We start from the raw sequence: 22,374 nt of genomic DNA, 5'->3' as shown, positions 1-22,374 counted from the left end.
CACACTAATACAGACAACTGACAATTATTATACATTTTTTTTAAATTATTAAATAAAAATAACATGGTATTTAAGAACGTACTCTGAATACTTTTTCAGGAAACTAAAAGTCTAAAACTGTTTGAGAATATAGCCAACTATATACTTCATTATATTTATTATTTAATTATTTATAAATTAACTTAACTCGAATTTGATTAAAAGTAACTCGTTATTTATTAAGTTTATATCAATTAAAATAAGTTAAGTTAAAAATTAAGTTTATGAAAATTAAATTTTAAAAAGTTAAGTTAATTTTAACTTAACTTTTAACTTTTTAACGCGTTTATGCCCAGACTTGCTTACACTGTCCAAAAAAATGGTTTAAAACGTAAATTAAATATTTCGTCAAAACAATTATTTTTATTAGAAGTTACCTACTCCCAATCAAAACAATTTAATTGATTTTAACAAAGATTTGTGTTTAGTCCTAGTAGCAGCTAATATACCATGGTATAAAATGCAAGTGACTCAATTTCGTATATTTTTAGAGAAATATACTGGACATCATATTCCAGATGAAAGTTCGTTACGTAAAAATTATCCCGGGCTGTGCTGCTGCCTGCTATAACGCCTTAACGGAAATTAAAAATGAAATTGGTGGAAACAATATTTTTGGATTGGTGTCGATGAAAAAAAATCAAAAATGTCAAAAGTCTATATAATTATACTATATTAAATAGCTCAAAAAATATCAAACTATTATGAAAATTATATCGTATACATAAAATGCTATAATACAGTGGAACAAAATATATTGAGCAAAATTGTATAGGGATGACCAATACGAATTAATTTTTTTGACAGGTTTCCGTGTTTAAAAGGACGCCACACCCGCATGTGTTGTCTTCGTCGTACAAGTGCGTAGCATAGCAAATTTTACGCTCAGCAGATCACGTTTATCTCCGTATCTCCGTTATTTTAAAATTTAGAGTGAATTGACCTATTATAAAAATTAAAGGCAAGATTATTACCAAGTGCATCTTATAGGCTTTTTATTATATTTTAATTTTAAAGCGAGTAATGAGTATTTTAAAATTGTAAATAATTTTTATATCTAAAAATACTCATAACTCGGCTTAAAATTAAAATATAATAAAAAGCCTATGAGATGCACTCGGTAATAATCTTGCTTTTAATTTTTATAATAGGTCAATTCACTCTAAATTTTAAAATAACGGAGATAATCGTGATCTGCTGAGCGTAAAATTTGCTATGCTACGCACTTGTACGACGAAGACAACACATGCGGGTGTGGCGTCCTCTTAACTGAATAAAAATGAAAAATCCATTTGAGTTAAAAATTTAAAATTTTCACCAAATTTTTAATTTTATGTACATACATCATATTATCATATAATAAAATATAACGAACACGATTTTCAGAAACATAAATCGATGAATAGTAATATTATATTTATTGAATAATATAGTGAATTTATCGTAGGGTCAGAGATACTTTTCAATTATTTTTTCATATTAAAACATACCCCTTTATTATATTCATCAAGGAATAGGATTAAGTAGGTACTATACCTATTACAATTTGCTTTGGAACGCTAATTGTTCAACTTCATTTAGAGTCCGCATTAATTTTTTTTTCCAATTCAACCACTGATTAAATAACACCAAATATCGTTAATTATAAATAATTATTGTTACTATTTATTACCAATGCTTACGTGTATAATGGATGTATACCTAATAATAGTATAATACATTTTAATTTCAAGTAATTATATAGATAGTAGCTGCACTGCCGCAGGTTTAATAGGTATGTAAAAATTAGTCTGTATAAAATGTAATTAAATTTTTCAAAACGCATGCTCATAAGTTTTGTCTGTTTTTTCGTCTCAAGAGTAAGAGCACATGGAGAGCGTAACGTACCTACGAATAATACGACGGTTGAAAGAATTTTGTATTTTTGTGATCCGCAAGTAGGCAATGTTTTATTGACGTCCACTACTTGTAGCAGGCGGTCGGCGACGAAATCGCTCGTTTAGAAGCGATGTTTAGGATTTATTTTATGAACCTTCGTCTGTGAAGTATCGAGTCAATATTAAAGGAGCACACAACACAAAAATTAAGTTTTTTTATTTGAAAGAATGTTCAATTACGTATAAGGATAATGTTATAAGTTTTACGTTTCTATTCACATTATCCAATAAGTTATGAGCAATTGAAAAAAAACGCATGACGTCATTGGGCCTTACTCTTCGTAATCGCCTATCTTATACGTGTAAAAGTTCCTCGCTTATCACAACGATTTACCCACCTAAACATTTTATTTTTGAAATTTAATTTACGTATAAATTTGTGGTTTTATATGACGTTTAGATTTTAAATATTTAAAAAACTAAACGTTATATAAAAATTCTGATTCTTGCGTCTTCTTAAACACACAAAACCACACATTTATACATTATACGTAAATAAACTTTCAAAAATAAAATGTTTAGGTGGGTAAATCGTTGTGAAAAGTGAGGAACTTTTACACGTATAAGATAGGCGATTACGAAGAGTAGGGTCCAATGACGTCACGCAGCTATTTTACATTTTATAATATCTCTTAAAGTAAAAATTTTTTTTGCATCAGATTTTCACTAAATTATTTCATATAGCCATATCTACAATAATTTAACATATAAAAATAATTTTAATTTTATTTTTTTTGTGTTGTGTGCTCCTTTAAATTCATAGCACTAAAATATGTTTAATGTCCGAGCATACTTACGTGATTTGTTTAGGTATTTTGATTTTTATAGGTATATTTACCATTTTATCTATATTCATAAATCATAAAGTATCCATATAATAATAAAACCATTAAAACCAGTGCTTCGATGACGAAACCTCTGCTAAAATACATTTTGTTTATAATATGATGTTCGTGTGCGAACATTAGTTGTATTGCCATTTTCTATATGTATACCAAAAAATTTTCGAAATATTATAGACAATTATGTTTTCAATAAACTTGAAAATTGAATAAAAGGATCTTCATAACTCCTGAATATACTTATATAGTTATTGTTAATGGAAGTATTACAAGATTTCTCATAAGCTATTTCTTACAACAAACATAAAAAAATGTTTACCATGAAATCAAATACCTACATTTTTATGAAGGTTTGAAGACAATGGGTTTTCAGTAAATAAACGAATTCTCATCAAATGATTTTCTTATTTTGTTTTAATAGAAAAACAAATAACCAAAAATTTTGAAAATTTAAAAAAATGTTTATTTAATAATTTTATATGTATGATACATTTTTCAAAATATTTTGACTCATTTGAGTTATGAAAGACATTCTTTATTTTTTATTTATTTTTTTGATAAATGTCAATTTTTATTTATTTCGTATGGCTGGTATACAAATCAACACAGTTAAGGCCACAATATATATCGAATATAAATCAAAATATGAGTATAAAATAAAAAATAAAATAACTACAGTTATATAAATATAAAATGTAAATAGTTAAATAAATAAGTAATGATAGTAGGGGCACATGGTCATTGTTTACAGATAAAATCCAGTCTTAAGGCAATGTCTAGTTCTCGAATCCATTTTAATGCTTCATTATTTGCCGCATGAATTCCCTCGATGCCCCGGTTGAACTTCCTTTTTGCCCTTTTTGTCAATATTTGAAATTCAAATGCTAATAAAAACTTAATTTGAATTTCCAGTGGAATTTTTTTTTGTGATAAAGATTGACAAATTTGTAAGGAATCATGTATAAAAATTTTCATATCTTAGATTTAAAAAGAAAATTTTTATGAATTCTAGCTTAAAACAATTTGTGAATTTTTGTGATTTTTACGTATTTTGTCAAAATTCAAAATTTAAATGCTTGTAAAAAAAAAATGTGACTATGAATTTATTTTATTTTTTAACTGCTATTTCAAAAATATGTTAAGAGTATTGTATTACATTTTCAAGATTTTCTACCCAAAAAATAAATTTTTATCGATATTAATTTTAAAAAAACTAATAATGATCGAAAATTGCATATGCCTATGAATAGTTCAACTTAAGTCAAAAATTTTTTTAAATTGCGTAGTGGATAAAATATACTGATATAAACATTCGGTGAAAATTTCACGTATCAATGATCATTTGTTTTAAAGTTACATCAAAAATCAAAATCGATTTTGTCGAAAACTGAGTGTCCGTAAAATTCCCCGTTTACCCCTTAATTTTTAGTTTGTTTTTCTCGATTATTTAGAAAAGTATTAAGAATTTTTTACTTTTTACTCACCAAAGTACCAACTAGATTCAACGATGTACTGAAGTCAAAAATCAAAGCACAAAAAAAAAATATTCATGGTTTTAACGAATTTTTGTCAATATTTTAATTTAAAATACTAATAAAAAAAAATTGTGCCTCTGTATTCTTATAATTTTTATAATCATTATAAGAATAAATTATGAGGAACTTTGTATTAAATTTTCAAGTATTTTGATTGGGCCAAAAAAATTTTATCGACACTTCAAAAAAAAAATTTTCAGAAATATTGAAAATTTCAGTTGCCTATAAATATCTCAAAAAAATTAAATTATGTAAATAAAATGCCAAACTAAATAACTGGTAAAATTTTCATGTATCTACGACTTATACTTTTTGAATAATAACAAATATTTAAAATCGTTTGAGGATAAATTGTTATCGTTACTCTATTTCGTAAAAATCTGAAATTCAAACGCACTTAAAATTTTTCCTATAATGATGCTTCGAGTTTTCTCTATAGCTACTTGAAGGAAAACTTAGTGTTGTATTTTTAGTTCTTAGTTATAAACACAAAAATTTTTTTGATTTTTTAACTTCAAAATTACTTGCAAATTTTTGCGTTTTCGACAGAATTCGTACAAATTTGAAATATAAACGCTTATAAAAAAAATTGTGCCTATGTATTCTTATAATTTTTTAATCACTATAAGAATAACTTATGAGAAACTTTGTATTAAATTTTCAAGTATTTTGATTGGGCCAAAAAAATTTTATCGACATTTCAAAAAAAAATTTTAAGAAAAATTGAAAATTTCAGTTGTCTATAAATACCTCAAAAAAAGTTAAAATATTTTGAAAATTAAATCATGTAAAGAAAATGCAAATCTAAATAACTGGTAAGATTTTCAAGTATCTACGACTTATACTTTTTTAATAATAACAAATGTTTAAAATCGTTTGAGGTTAAATCGTTATCTTTACACTATTTCGTAAAAATTTAAAATTCAAACGCACTTAAAATTTTTCCTATAACGACGCTTCGAGTTTTCTCTATTGCTATTTGAAGGAAAACTTAGTGTTGTATTTTTAATTCTTAGTTATAAACACAAAAGTTTTATGATTGTTCAACTTCAAAATTACTTTTACCGGCATTTCAAAAAAAAAATTCTCAAAAAAATTGAAAATTTCAGTGGTCTATAAATAACTCAAAAATGTCAAAAAAATTTGAAAATTAAACTGTATATATTTATCACTATCATAAACATTTGGTGAAAATTCAAGTATTTACAATGATTATTTTTTGAATTACAACCATATAAAAAAATCGATTTGGCGAAAACTGGTTTTACGTAAAAATTCCCGTTTTTCTGTCATTTTTTTTTTTTTGTTTTTCTCAATTTTTTTTAAAACTGTTGGAAAATGTTTTCTTTTGACCTCTATAATGCTAATGCACCAAGGATATTCACTTTTACATCGGAAACCACCCCCAAAGTTTGAAATTGAAGCATTATTTCGACTAGTTATGCTGTACACACACAAAAAAAAACACACATCATTGTAAATTCAATACATTCATCACTTCGTTCAGAATCTAAAATGTTATTAAATCAAAATCTTTAAAATGTAATACAAAGTTGCTCATAAATTCTTATAATAACAGTTGGGACATATTAGATACATTAGCATGATTTTTTTACCATAGCATTTAAAGTTTAAAATGTGCAAAATTTGTCGAAATCTAACGAAAACTAACAATTAATTTTTCAGTTGACTTTTATAATATGTTCAATTTTTATGACTAAAGATTGAAAATTTAAAAAAGTTCCTTATAAAAATTTCATACGAAATAAATTTCTAAATAATATATGAATACAATTTTTTTTTTATAAGCATTTTAACGATTTTAGTTGTTCTATTGCTATTTAAAAATACGAGTATGATTTACGGATTTCCTCCTATTGGACCATTATTTTTTATTTTTTTTTTATTACAGGATTATAATTAATGATTATAAATGTATACCATACCTATTTGTATTGGAAAAATTATGAAAAGCCCACACTATACACATCACCAATGAAAAATAGGTAAATACACCACTATAGTGACTAATGAGATAACCAAAAACGAATTGAGGGAGAGTTTAACCCTCAGAATTATTATTGTTTTTTTGGGTTAGCTAAATACAAATCTTCATTTTACTAATCATATTGAACTTGAAATGGCGAATGACAATTTACGTCATAGAATAACCTTGTAAAACCTACAAAGTACAAATATTATCAATTTTTTAACTATTTATCAAAATCATGTTTCACATCAGAATATAATAAATAGTATTATTTCAAATTCTGAGCAGTCTTTGATACTTTAAAGTGGTAAAAATTTTAAATGTGCAGTACACTTAATTATAAATGATGGGAAGGAGGGGGAATTCTGGAATTTTAATACAATATCAATATTTGACTAAAGAAATAGACATTATTTTTATTGTATTTTGTAGGTAACTAATACCTATCTTCATTTTACTTATTAGTTATTATATAATGTTCTGGATTTGTGATGATCTGGATGTTACTTGAAGATATCAAATTAATGAATAACCTTTTAAATATTATTTTTATTTCTTAAGTCAATGGCTATAGCTAAGTAAACACATATATAATAATAAATTTAAATAAAAATATTACAGTATTATACTATTTTTTATTCAGTAAGCAACCTATCTAAAATAATACAATTTTTTAAAATGTTACATTTAAATATAGTATAATAGTATTATAGTAATGTATATTTACCTTGACAAACATTACATTTTGTTATGGTGAGTGGGTCTGTTGGATTAAATTCTATAAATATATATAACATTATGTTTAATGGTGCTTCAACTCAATACAAGTTTTATTTTTATTATTTTTAAAATACTACCATTAAAATATTCAGTTAGTGTATATAATTAATTGGGATTTTAATTTTAATTTTTGTTCTCAAGGAAGGATTTACTGACCACTACACTCCTCAACATGTGTGTACCACAGTGGCGGACTGGCCAGGGGGGCTAGGGGGAAATATCTCACTGGTCTGGTCTAAATTGTAAAATTTAGGCCGGTCGTCGTACAATAAACTTGTAATATATTTAGTCAAGTAGTCTACTAATAAATAATAATTAATAATATATTTCTATTAGTCATTGACATGCAATCAATTTCCAACTGGTTTGTATTTAGACTTAATAAATAATTGTGGATCTATTCTTTACTCGTTTACTGTAGGTATTACTATATTTTATGAAGTATAGGCAGTATAGCTGTAGCCCTATGTATTTGAAAAATCTTGACTTTCAGACTACAGATTGAATATCTAATTATATCGTTCCCTATGAGTTATTGTCTACCTGGTACACAAATTTAAAATCATTTATTATTTTTGTTATCGATGAAACTAACATAATATTGTTGGTTGTCTTTTATATGGGTTATTTTCATCATTAGATAAACGTGTCTGAAGATCCAATTCTTAGAATAGCTTTGAAACAAAGCTCACCATTAATGAAAAAAATGTTAAGTTAAACATCTAAACACATTCAAATGTAAAAAAAAAAATAATAAATATTATGTTCATAAGATAAATAAAGGAAATTGTATTTTATAAAGGTATTTATATTTTTTTAAATAGTTCTACAAGTAAAATTTACATTTGTTTTAAAAAAAATATAGTAATAAAACATTCATATTATTTACAAAATCACAAATGAAATATAGTAATGATATAGTAAAATATTTAGGGCCGCTAAGCTGTATTCCCCCTCTGGGCTGACAATCTCCCAGTCCGCCCATGGTGTACCAGTGTACCACTATTAATATAAGTATAGAAAATGTCAGAAATCAACCAAAATATATGCATGGGTAATATCTGAAGTGATGTGTCCGATTAGGATTTTCCTATAATACAGGTTTTCTAGAAGGTAGCACTGTTTATGCATACTATAAGCATAAATTATTTGATTTAGAAAATAGTATCAAAGCCATAGGTTTAGCTTACTTAATAAACTACAGCAAAAGATTAAGAAATATTTTATTTATTATTCAAATGAAAAGTGAAACATCTAATTATTAGATAATATAATTAATTCAAAAATCTAAGTACCATAATAGTTTTATAGGTTTAGATCAAAAAAATGCCAAAGGCCATATGCTGTCTCTGTTCAACAAATGTACTACATATCTAAGCAGTTTCAATTTTGAGTAAATACCTTAAATAACAGAAGTAACCTTTTATAAACTCTAACATATGAACATTATCTATGATTTCTTATCAGATTTTTTTGATAATTTAATTTTTAGTAAGTACAGATATGAAAAATATTATAATTTTAAAATTCTCATAATTCACCAAAATTAAAAGTATCATAAAAAACTTCCAATAAATAAATTACATAGTTTTGAATTTAATAAAAGGTAAATTCACTTAAAATTATACTTTTTTTTATTAAATATCCATTATTATGCCAAAAAATTTAATTTACTATAATATTTGAAATAAAGAAAACATCATATAATTAAAATGCACATTTCAATATTCAATGAATACATAAATTATATATTTTATAAGATTTGGTATTTTTACCATTGTTTATTGTAAATTAAATAAATGGATTTTTAGATAAAATAAAAAATATCCATTTTATGATTCAATCAATTGTTTTTTATACCAAAAACGAGCTCTAAAATCGTCCGAACATGTTAAAAATGCTGCTGAATTTGGAGAATGCACTATTGAACGAATAGGTCCATTATGGCCTAAAAAATAATTCACAATGATAAAATTTTAATAAAATTAATGCATTTAATAAAATAAAATACCTAGTGATAACAGATTCTGCCGAGAAGCGTTCCGAGCATTCCATGCGCACAAAGCAGTAGTGACTTCATCTGGAAACATGACATACTCCTCAGAATGATTAAAAAATGCTTGTGTACGGTGTTTTTGTTTTCCTATTTAAAAATAATGATTATTTATACAGTTTTTATGAAAATTGATACTATTTTACCAGTAGTTCCAGCTCCAGTATATGCAATCAGACATCTACTAGTGGATAACTCCCAAAGTTTCACCATAGAATCTTTGCCTGATGATAAGATGTACTAAAAACGATAAAAGAAAATTTTTTAATATTACTATGTTTATAAAAATAAAATCATTAACATTTTCACCTTTCCATTTCTTGAAAATGTCACAGAACACACTTGACTACCATCATGTGCTTTTTCAAATGTGTTAACACATTTATTAGACACAGCGTCCCACAATTTAATTGAACCATCTCGACTAGATGACACAAAGTACTTGGCACCAAGTTCAAACCTAATACATCATAATAAACAATACATTTACAAATAATTAAATAGGAATAACACGTAAGATAATTGTTTATATACTTTATTGATGTAATAGGACCAGTATGTTGATGACTAGGAATTGAACTAACATAACATTGAACCGTATTTATATCATAGAGCCTTATGACTGGGCTATTAGTCCCCATTACCATATGGTCTCCAACTGGATGAAAACTTATACATGTTATCGGTTCAACATCCTGTAATGTTGTTGCGTACAGTTAAAATAATTTGAGTACAATAAAATTTGATTTAACATTTTACGTCTATTGTCTTGAAGGCTTTTTTCACAGATGTTTTTGAATAATCAAAAAATTTAATATGACAATCTCGAGAGCCTGAAGCCAAAATTGGCTTGGTAGGGTGGAAATCCAAACACGTCACTTCTTCCAAATGATCATACAAAGTCCGAATTACTGGATGTACCTGTCCTTCATGATTTTCAGCACAACCAACATCATGTGCTTTAGCCAGCATTCTTTCAACATCCAAAATCTATAAACATTTCATAAAAGATCACCATATTCAGCGAGATATTCTATTTTGTTAAATATGATTACTTTGATTGATGCATCACAGCTTCCAGTAGCGATTAATTGACCATCAGGACTAAATGCACCAGCCCTACAGGCTCCTTTGTGAGATGTTACATAAACTGTTTCATAAAGCGATGGTTCCGGAGCAGTACAGATAACATCAGTCTCAAATTCCAAGTCTAATCAAATTATGTAATAGATTTAATAAACAAATGTATGTCACATATAAATCATTAAGCATACCAATCCCTGGTCCAATCAACATTTGCTGAACTGGGTTATAGTGTAATGCCTGTTCATATTGCGATCGTCTATCGGTTTCATGTTGTAAACCTAATGTCACTACTTTTGTGAGTTGATCAGACGGACCACAAGGTGGATCAACGTTTACAATGGCAGACAGGTTTGAAGCAATTGTGGAATGACCATCATTAATGAGTTGACTAAAAAAAAATAATAAAAAAAAAATGTTATGATTTATATTTTACTAGGATTTATATGTGTTTACCTAATGATGAGTCTGTACAAATTTTCTCTATTCCTAATGCACATTTCCGGTTTGGCGTTATTTACTTCGTTCATCATCTCAAATGTCTTTGAATTCAATCTCGAACAAACACAATTAATAGACGGTAATTCAAGAAAATAAAATTATTGTTCAAGTTTTTGTTTTACATATGAACTAAGAATATTGTATTAAGCTATATAGCAAGGTAGCTACATACATGTATACACTAATATAAAATTGTAGACAATTATTGTTTACTTTCTAAATGTTGGATTGAAACGAATAAAGATTTTATCGAGACAACACACTAACGCGGTTTTGTAGTTTTGTTTATTTTATACACGGAGTACCAACAGACTACAACACCGCCCAACACTATGGAGCAGCTGCTGCAAAGTCTACGCGTCTGTAGTAGTTATAGTGCGTATGTCCACAACCGAAAAAACGGGTAAATTTCGTCTCTAACTTCATTCATAAAAAAAAACTCTCCGGAGAGCCTGCTGCAGCTGGTTACTCACGACCACGGTGTTCATGTAGAATGTAGATCGGTGTTTCTTAACGTGGGCGGTACTGCCTCCTAGGTGGGGTTTTGGTTTGTTTTTTTTTTGTTTTTTTTTTTTTTTTTTTTTTGGGGGGGGGGGGTGATCTCTCGAGTGCTGAATAATGGGAAAAAATAAAAAAACACCAGTGTCAAGTGACACGTAGGTATGATACCTTTTTTTTTGTATAGGAAAGTTTGAATTAAAGTCAAATAAAACATTTATTTACTAGACATTAGAGTAATCTATAATCTAACTATTATAAGAGTTTTTATTTTAATTTATAAAACTGATACATAAAGGTATGAGAATTTTTATTGGAAGCGCCGCTGAACCGAAAAATGTTAAGAACCTCACGTGTATGCGATTTTTTTACGTAACTTACCCCAGTCGGTAATACGATTTAAAACTTTTTTCTCAGCACCGCTCCCTGTTAATAATTACCTATTTCCATTCTACCACAGTACCGCAAAACACTTTTTATACACTTATTTTAATTTAAAAAACATTGAACCATTTTGTGAGCCAAAAATAAAATTCATGCGTAAGCCATTTTTCTAAGACTCAAAATTATTAAAAATTGTCTTCAGGTTGAACATCTTCGGGTAAATGATTTACCCTAGGTACAAAATGTTAGAGCCGCGAGTGTCATATTCTAAGATCGACGCACAATTTTAATTTCTCATTTCAAAATAGAATGTTATAATTTTCGAGTAGGTAGGTAGGTACTTTGATGAATAAAACTCGAATTTTGGTGGAACAATTTATATAAGTATATTAAAAGTTTAGGTAGGCAGAGCCTTTAATAGCGCCTATGCGTTAGTACCATCCTGCTAGTAGATTTTGTAGGTTTAGGTACTAGATATTTTCCAAAAACATTAAATCTTTTATATTATTAATATTATTTTGAATTATTAAACATTAGTATTGTTACTTATCGAATTTTTAGTCAATATATAGACTTACTGAAGAACAGAGTAAATGAGTTCATGTTATAAATAGGCAATAAGTTAAAGTTATCTAACCTAAATATTTTGAAAATAAAATATACAACACACAATTTTCAAATCCCCGCGCTTAATATTTTTAAATTACATCAAAACAATTGAAATTTTTAATCGTTGTTTGAATATAATGTAATTTCGTCTAAATTAGAACTCCAAATATTTATACGATAAAAAATTGTGTATATTAATATTTTTTAAATTTTTGGAATACGCTACTTTTACGAAAAACCTTGTATTACATTGCCTGCCTATCTAGGCGATCACGAGTTGCACGTAAATCTATTTTGCCTTGAGGTGACTTGATTACAAGCCGCCACTCAAACATGGTTACACCAAGCACAAAACACTCAATCCGCTGTAGGTAGATTGCTTATAGGCAGTGCCGTATTTAGGGGGGAGCTACAGGGTACTGTTGCCCCGGGCGTCTGAGTAGGAGAAGGCGGCTAATTTTTTTATAATTTAAATTTGTATTTTGAATAATGATTAATGAGGCGTATTTTTTTTTGTTGCCCCTTGGTGTCAAATTCCTAAATACGGCCCTGCTTATAGGTCGGATATCGTCAGTGGCGGATTCAGGGGAGGGGCACAGAGCACGTGCCCCAGTCAGTTTTCTATCGACGATTTTTTTTATGGAATTACGAGTATCTATAAATGAAAACTACTACTTTATTATTTTAGTCATTATTTGCATTCAAATTGATAAAACAAGATTTACAGACTTCTCAAAATGCATAAAACGTTTTCTGTACACAGATTGGGTAGAATATTGTTGTTTTCATACATATACCTATATAACAGAAATATATTGTGATAGCTACATTATACTAATAGTTTTAACTATAAACAGTTAATAAAACAACTATTTACTATTTTTAAATTTTATTTTTATTTTTATTTTTTTTTTTTGGTTATCATAAATTATCATTCAATTTACATATTATATGCTAATTTCTATAAAATAATAATTTTAACAAAGTATAAAACAATGTTTAATGAAAAATTGTTATTTACTGTAATAAATTAAATAAAACAATACAAATAATTAATAAATAAGTATTATAGATATAACTTAGAAGATATTACAATGTACAATACATGATAATAATTATAAATATATGAAATTAAATGCAGTAAATGCATGAAAATTTTAATTATTATAATAGGCATACATTTTTTTTCATTATACATCTTAACGATACTTTTTTTTCTTAAACCATAAAAAATTGAAGGACATGAAGAATATAATGGTGTATCTTATTCCTATAAATTTAAACACAAAAAATATATATGTTGTGGCACTAAGTAGTCATAAATGATGATAAGTTATCAATTAATTTGAGACATTTTAAACTTAATATCTGAAATATTAGTTAAGAAACAATTACATAAATAATTTATATTAACCATTTAAACGTTTACATCTATAAATGAACATATAATTTAAAAACTTAAAAATTCTCATAGGTACACACCAAAAAATTAAAATATCATTAAAAACTTATACAAAGTACAGAATTTTATTTGCTTTCAGTTTAATAATAAATCAATTCACTCAATAATTAAAGATTACTACAGAGAACATGCTGGATAAAATTTTTTGTATAACTTTGTAACAACACAAGTGGGAGAAGCATCTTCAAAATCAATTTTGACTAAATATTTACTACCACTTTAATTCTTAATAATAAAATTATATACGTAAAATAATACTTTTTTAAGTTTAATTATTCATAACAATGCGAAAAAATTCAATATATCATATTATTTGAAGTTTAGGAAATATTATTTAATTAAAAATTTACATTTCAATGAATACATAAATTATAAATTGTATATAATATGATAGTTTTACTAATGTACATTAAATGTTTTTTCAAAATTAAATAAATAAATAAATAGTGTTTAAATTAAACCTTTATTTATTAATGGATTTGGATTTTTTTTTTAAATATCATCAACAACTAAAAACTTAACTTATAAAAATCAATATTAACTATTTTATCTGAAATAGTTCAATAATTTTTAGAGATTATCATTACAAAATAAAAAGGAGAAGATATTATACAATTCAGTTTCATTGAATCTTAGATCATATACTATGAATGTATCCACTCGGTTATATGCTTGTGTATTAGATTTGAAACCAAAATGACTGAAAACGCTAGAGCCTTGGTTATTACTGTGCATGCGTAAATGCCTGATAATAGTTTAGTATATGATATTAAGATCTAAGATCTAAGGCCGGTGTCCGGTACTAGTCTACAAAAATCTTTATAATACACAATTTTATACTTGCAAATTTCGTTTTTGTATTATAATTTAGTATTTATTTATTTATTATATGCAACTATTTTTACTACCTACCTTCAACATCATAACAAATGCGTGTTTACTTTGCCTGAAGTCATCAAAATCACACCCAGGTCTTTCATTGCACAATTAAGTAAAATTTGTTATTATTTCTCTAAATTGATTTTCTAATTATATTTAGTACATGTACATCTCTAAGACTTAACAATAATAAAAATATATTTTTCTATAGTTGTCTTACTGGATATAATATTCTTATGTATTTCAGTGATTTTTAATGCATATTTATGCAATTTTAATTCATAGCTGTCAATTAAAAATTATAAAAATAAACTTATAAGACCAGTTGTGTTATATTATGTACTAAATTAGTTAATTATCTATTTTTAATGAACAGATTTCCAACAAATCTCTCCCTACGTAGTAGTTGGCTCAAAGCCTGTGGATTTCTAGATAGTGACTATGGACCTAATAGAAAATTGTGCTCAATGCATTTTGAGGAAGATTGTTTTAACGGTACTATTAAACAGTATTTAAAGCCTAAATCAATCCCTACACTACATTTAAAATGTAGAAAACAACTTACATACAATATACCAGAATTTTTATAAGTAGAAGTTTATTAATTTTAAATTTAGATGATAAATATTTTATTTTATCAATTAGGTATTGATTAATATTTAAATTTATTAATTGCAGACATACAAGTATAACAAAAGATGTTTGTGATGTATCTGTATTAGAACCTGAAGAACTATTGTCAAATGTTTCAAATCATAATACTATTGATGAAACAAATGAACCTTTGAATTTATTATTAAGTCCTAATATAAATCAATCATTTGATACAACACAAAGTTCTATAATTAGTATGTTATATTTATGAAAGATTTATTATATATTAAGTAAATATTATGTATTAATGTATGTATTTCTTTTATTAAAATTACTTTAGAAACACCAAATAAAACCAATTTAAGAAAATGTTTTGTTGGTGATATTAAAACACCAGATCTTGATACTCCACGACGTGCAAAACATCATTTTAAACAATCTAAAATTAAAATCATCAAACAGAAAAATAAAATCAAAGTTTTACAACAAAAAGTTAGAAGACTTCAAATCAAGTTGTCAAACTTTGAAGCCTTATTTAAACATTTAAAAAATAATAATTATATAACAGATGATGCTCATAATTATTTACTGGTATGTTAATATTAAATTACATAAGTACAATGTTTATAGTATCAATATAATATAATTTTCTCAAACATGTATATTTAAAAAATAATTACTGTGTACAAAGTACAAAGAGCCATGTAAATTTTAATAAATAATACATTTTTATTTTTTAAATTTATAAAATCATTTATAATTAATTCTCATAACATAATATGGGTATAAAATTATAACACTTCTAAAAAAAATACTTAAAAATACTCAAAAACTAACCAAAAATAATTAATTATAAATGATTTAATAAATTTTTAAAAATAATAAATAAAAATGTATTATTTATTAAAATTGACATGGCTCTTATTCAGTCAATTTTGAATTTAGAACCTTAGTTTGTCCAAAAATAAATGTTTTATATTGTATTAAATGTGTAATCTATATGACTAATATAGGCAGCAGGTACTATTAGTTTTAAAATTTAAAATAAATGTATAATGTACGATATTCTGTTACTTTTTTATTTAATAAAAATATTCATTGATAATAATCTTTACATCAAAATATTGGGCCTAATAATGTATATTGTAAACTAATAAATGGTATTTGTTAAATAATTTGATTTTATTTTTTATAGAATAATACTTTAGAATCTATTAAAGAAACATTGAACAGGGAATTTAAATCCAAAAATTCTAAATACACTCCAGCCATTCGAAGCTTTGCATTGACCTTACAATTTTATTCCTCTAAAGCATACAGCTACGTTAAAATAATATTTAAAAATGTATTTCCTCATCCTGCAATTCTTAAAAAATGGTATTCTGTCGTTGAAGGGGAACCCGGATTCACTAAAGAAAAATTTAACATAATTTCTTTACGAGTAAAGCAGAATACATCAACACAACCTATAGTGTGTAATATAGTTATTGATTAGATGGCTATAAGAAAACAGATAATATTTATAAACAACAAATTTTATGGTGGTGTAGACTTGGGTACTCAAAATAACTATGATCGAGATAATACACAGGAAGCTACAAATGTATTAGTTTTTCTTGCTGTATGTTTGAATGGTCATTGGAAAGTTCCACTAGGGTATTTTTCAGCACACAGTTTTTCTGGTAGTGAATGGGCCAACTTACTTACTAGGTGTTTAGAATTGTTTTCAGAAACTGGTGCTATATGTAGATCAATAACATTTGACGGAGCCCAATGTAATATGACCATGTGTAAAAATGTTAGGGGCAGATTTTGATTATTTCTCGACTCAATTTAAACCTTGGATACAAAACCCAGCATTTCCAGATGAACCAAATAAACGTTTATACATATTTTGGGATACTGCCCATATGGTGAAATTGGTCAGGAATACTCTAGGTAATAAAAAGTGTTGATAAACAGTAATGGAAAACAAATAAAATGGAATGATATACAAACGTTACAATAAGAAATACAAGAGTCAAAAGGTTTACACGCCGCAAACAAATTAAAACAAAAACATATACGGTTTTATGAAAACAAAATGAATGTTCACCTGGCAGTACAAACCCTGAGTTCAAGTGTTAGTCATGCTTTAATGTAATGCGAAAAATTAAATTATATGACAGAAGTTGAGGGCACCAAAGAGTTTTGCAAAATATTTAATGACGCTTTTGACCTATGCAACTGTAGGAACAAATTATCAAAGGGGGATTATTCTTTTCCAGTAAATAACAAAACCTTATTACATATCAAAGATTTTTTATATAACTTTAAAATGTACGCTTACGATATTAAAGTAACCAAACTTATCCACATGGAGAATTACTATTAAATAGTCAAAGAAAAACAGGATTTTTAGAAATTATTATTTGTCATACAAATATAATTAATCTATTTGAGAATGTTGGAAAAGAAAATTTAATATCATTTTTATTAAGCTATACATTATGCCAAGATTATATGGAAGTTTTTTTTTAGTGCCATTAGAGGTTGGGGAGGTTTCAAAAACAATCCAAATGAGGTACAATTTAGATCAGCGTATAAAAGGCTTCTTGTTAGACATGAAATTGGTGGATCTACTCATGGTAATTGTACTATTTTAGATAATACTGATACAGATAATATATTGTTTGTATCTACAAATAAAAGGATGGATGCTGATGCTATTTGCAGTAATGACTTAAATGATACAAATGATATTGATGAACTGATTTTATTTGAGGAATTTGAACATGACTATAAGTATCGAGTTCCAGAGTTAGAAGATTTTATCATAGATATTGTAAAATATACTTGTGGATTCATCGTACGCAAAATGAGAAAAGCAAAAAAATATAATATGTAATATTTGTGATTCTTTTTTAACTGAAAAGGATGATGAAAACAGTTCTATTCTATAACAGTTAAAAACTCGAGGAAAATTAATAAACTCATCATCAGATGTCCATAAGACATGTCTAGCGGCTGAATAAATTATACGCTTAAATTCTGATGACATTCTGAAAAGAAAAAAATATACACCAAATATTATGTTTGAAAACAATAAACGAGGTCAGCCAAGATCCAACAATTTTTAATTCTCAAATAATGAAGAACCATATACTAAATAAAGATATGTTTGATAATCATCGTAGTCAATTGCTTAAATTTATCATCAGCTATTATATAACATTAAGCCCATTAAGGTTGCACCACTATGCCAAAATGCATACACTATCCATCACTGGTAAAAATGTAAGAAGGAATTTGTCTAAATTGATATTATTTAAGAATCAATAGTTAGGTTGTTGTTTAAATAGTTATTTTTATAGTTAGTAAATTGGATTGTTTATGATTTTTAAATTCTATTAATTACTTTATTTTATTTTATTTAAACATTTTATTAATTAGTAATATACCTAACACTTTAAATTTTTATAGTGTAAAATAGTTATAGTTCTTACTTATAAGTCTAGAGTTAGGATGTTGATGACCTAAAAAACACATAACCCTAAAAAAATGTGAAAATGCCATAAAAACTTCAAAAAATAACCTTAAAAATTATCTAAAAAGTAAGTGAAAAAATAAATAATAATTTTTATTAGAGATATGGGTGTAATAGTAATTTAAAATATGAATTATAAATATATTAAGCATTTAAATAGTTTATAAATAGTCCAAAGTTAGATTTTAAATAAATTAAATTTGTTTCCAAACTTGGGTGTAACATTTGCCATAAAATCTATATTTTGAGAAAAACGCCCCACATTGTACAAAAAGTACAAAAAATGTCCTAATAGATGAAAAAATGACTTTTAAATGTTGAAAAATGACGTTAAAAAACAAAAAAATGCATTTATAGCTAAAAATGCAAAAAATGCAAAATAAAATTAGAATATTCTGCATCAAGGAAGCATGAAACAAATTTTTAGCTAAGATAGCATTGTATTGAATCAAAGGAAAAAAAATTCAAAAGTCATCAACATCCTAACTCTACTCAGTTATTACATTCTTGGGCTGCTCGTATCTCATTAATTAGGTATCCATCACTTATACATTTTTTTTATACAGTATATTAAGTATTCAAAAAAAATTTTATAATATTCAAAAATAAATTATGTTAACACATTATAGTCACAAATACACAATAAAAATGTTATCAGTTAATAGTGGTTTGATTTTAATTTACGCTCGCGTAGTCGCTTAGTTTTGTTTTTTTTTTTGTGATAATTTATTAACCAATCAGAAGGTTACGTACATGCGCACAAACAGTCGTGGCTCTAGGTTATTCTGGCTTCAAGAATTAGCCCGATGGCTTCATCCATTGTATATGATCTAAGCATTGAATATAGTATAAATTTTAGTATTTTCATATTATTTCCAAACTCTAACATTTGTTTTTCTATTAATCTGTTGTGGATAACATGATATACCCTATATTATTGATTTTAAATATTTTTTAATTTTCTGTAATATTATTTCCTATTAACATTCAACCCAGAATTTATAATACTGTGCGAAAAACTAAATAGATTTAAGATTAGTATACATTTTTACTTTTTTGTAAATCTAGTGAGTAGGATTTTGAATCTAATAGATGAAAATAGGTGTTTGCATTGAATCAGATGTAAAACATTATTAATGTTACAGCCATCTGTTGTAGTGGTTGGCCGTTATTGGAGATTAATGTAAAATCTTCCTTCTGATTCAACAAAAAATACATATATTTTAAATAACAAGAAATAATATAATGTATTATGATATATATTAAATACTATATTATTATGGTAGTATGGTACAGGGATGACCAATTTATGACTCTCACACTCATACAGCTTGTATTTTTTGTAAATTCTTATATAAATAGTTTTGAATTAATTAATTATTTACACAACAGGTTTTTCATTCAAATACATTTTATTGTAACGGTTTTGGTTTGAACCAATTACCAATCGATTCCTGCTAATAGTTAATAGGCATCTAACAATATGGACATATGGTATATTCTCGACTCTATTCTACTTGAAAGTCCAGACCTAAATGAATCATTTTAAATACTACTACAATATTATAATCTATTCAATTATTCTATTACTTTCTAATCACATTGCACTGAATTTGAATAAAATGTTATTTTTCAATTTTCATGGCCATTTGAAATAAAATTATACACATAATAACCATAATATAATACATAAATAATACTCAAAATACTTATTACCTTCATTATTATTATCACTGTTACAGGAAATAAGTTTTTCTTGATGGTTAAGTTAAATTTTTCTTCATTGAAGAATAATCGCTTATATTTGTCTTGTCCAATCACTGCCAAATTTTTCTATTCAACACAAAAAAAATTAAATTGTATTTTTATCACTTATTGATATAGTAACTATAATAAGTTAAAACACAAAATATAATACTTAGATTAAAATTACAATGAAATATCAATTGATTTATATTTTAGTCATTAATTACTATTTATAGGTACAAGAATACAATTATAATTTATAATTTTATTAGTGGAATATGTATGCGTTATACTAAAATATCAAATTTATATATTTGTGATAAATTTAAATTAATTATAAATATTACTATTTTATTACTTTAAATTCCAATTTCCAATTTTATTGAACTATAGGCTAATTTTTTGATCTCTGTGTAATTGCCGCAGTGGCGGCTCGAAGGGAGTATATTTGAATCATGTGATTCACACAAATATTAATGGGTGGGTGGGTGGGTCTTATGGTTGGAAAAGGTAGACTGGACTATTTTTGCAGGTTGGTAATTTAAATATTAAATTATAAATAATAAATAATATATAGCCGTAATGTGTACTCAGCAGATAATGTACCTACAATAATAAGTAATAACTAATAACTATATTTTAGGGTGGGTGGTGTAAAAATATTAAACGTGATTCGAGGGAAAAAAAGTTTAAGCCGCCACTAGTTATTGGTATCTAAATACTCCAGTTAACTTATAGTTTTTACTATATATTAACTCACAAATTTATAATAGTTAGGTATTCATAATTTGTTATGATATTTATTTTATGAATTCAGTATTTTTTATTTAATTTTCTTTTAACATTAAAGATTAGAAAATGTTTTTAATATAATAATGTGGTACTCCCATAAATTACAATTTTCAGATACATTTTTTTTTTGCTTTTTCATAATCCTCTATTATTTTTAGTTAAAAGAAACTGAATGACAATACACATTTTTATGTTCAAATGTATTAAAATAAATCAATTATAGTTTGGCTTTCAAGATATTATAATAAAGAATTATGTGTATAAACCACTTCACATTTAGCACATCTATTTTTTATTTATTTGAAAACATTAAGAAAGCAACTTTTTAATACATTTGTATAGTAATTATTTTTATTTTTCAAATATTTCAAATTTATGGTAACCAAGATCAGTATGTTTAAAGTAAGTTGTATACAGCATTTTTAAAAGTATATACATAATTATGTTAAGATAATATGTATTTGCACCATTCAAAAAATAACATTAAACGCTTAATCCAAAGAAACTATGATTATTAAAATAATAATTTATTATGATTGGTAGGTACCTAAAGCCATATACTTTTTAGGAATATTATTGTCTGCACAAGAGCCTACAAAACACAACATTATAATATTGTTATTAAAAAAATAAAAATGTACATACCATGTTTGCAAAACTTGATTGTTCTAGTAGATAATTTATCTGAATTAGTTTCCACTGGCAAAAGTGTGTAGACAGCACTGTCTTTTGCAAGAATTATTTTCGGCATTTTCACAGGAATCCGTGTTTCAGTTACACAATTCTGAAATATTAATAGTTTAAAATCAGTTTTACAAATTATAAATTGACCCCACAAACTAAAGATATACCTATAAATGAACAATGATCATTCGTGGTAGGAATTTTAAGTTAGGAAAGAAGGTAAGGTAGGAAAATGCATGATTAACTAACTAGTTAGTTAATTATGGGAAAACGTTGGTAGAAAAAAAATTGAAGAGCTTCATAGCGAAAAACTGGAATACATAACGAAATAAATTATTCTGTCATGCTGGAATACAAATAAGAATATGATATAATATGATATCAATTATTTTACTTTTGATATCCAGTTCAAGGCCATTATCAATAAACGATAAGGGCCG

At 25.9% G+C, this 22,374-nt stretch overlaps 1 protein-coding gene across 2 annotated transcripts; it reads right to left on the bottom strand.

The window, feature by feature from the left end:
• Positions 1 to 8,850: 8,850 nt before the first annotated feature.
• LOC149059925 (cleavage stimulation factor subunit 1-like) lies at positions 8,851 to 22,245 on the bottom strand. Of its 2 annotated transcripts, XM_089217006.1 has the most exons (12): positions 22,102 to 22,245; positions 21,896 to 22,034; positions 20,429 to 20,545; positions 10,716 to 10,814; positions 10,451 to 10,650; positions 10,232 to 10,386; positions 9,936 to 10,166; positions 9,711 to 9,871; positions 9,486 to 9,636; positions 9,323 to 9,416; positions 9,135 to 9,266; positions 8,851 to 9,071 (listed from the first exon to the last, which is right to left on the bottom strand). In XM_089217006.1, the coding sequence occupies exons 4-12, from the start codon at positions 10,790 to 10,792 to the stop codon at positions 8,956 to 8,958; spliced, it is 1,317 nt and encodes a 438-aa protein (XP_089073132.1). In that variant the 5' UTR covers positions 10,793 to 10,814; positions 20,429 to 20,545; positions 21,896 to 22,034; positions 22,102 to 22,245; the 3' UTR covers positions 8,851 to 8,955. The 2 variants fall into 2 exon arrangements, with proteins under 2 accessions (XP_089073132.1, XP_089073133.1); XM_089217007.1 differs by lacking the exons at positions 20,429 to 20,545; positions 21,896 to 22,034; positions 22,102 to 22,245 and having other exon boundaries at positions 10,716 to 11,103.
• Positions 22,246 to 22,374: the final 129 nt, after the last annotated feature.

This window comes from Diuraphis noxia, unplaced genomic scaffold (assembly GCF_037042655.1).
Source record: "Diuraphis noxia isolate RWA-SAM2 unplaced genomic scaffold, SU_Dnox_SAM2 contig0001, whole genome shotgun sequence".
Classification (NCBI taxonomy): Eukaryota; Metazoa; Arthropoda; class Insecta; order Hemiptera; family Aphididae; genus Diuraphis; species Diuraphis noxia.
Note: the sequence above shows the minus strand (reverse complement) of the source record. Positions and strands in the feature narration are given on the sequence as shown.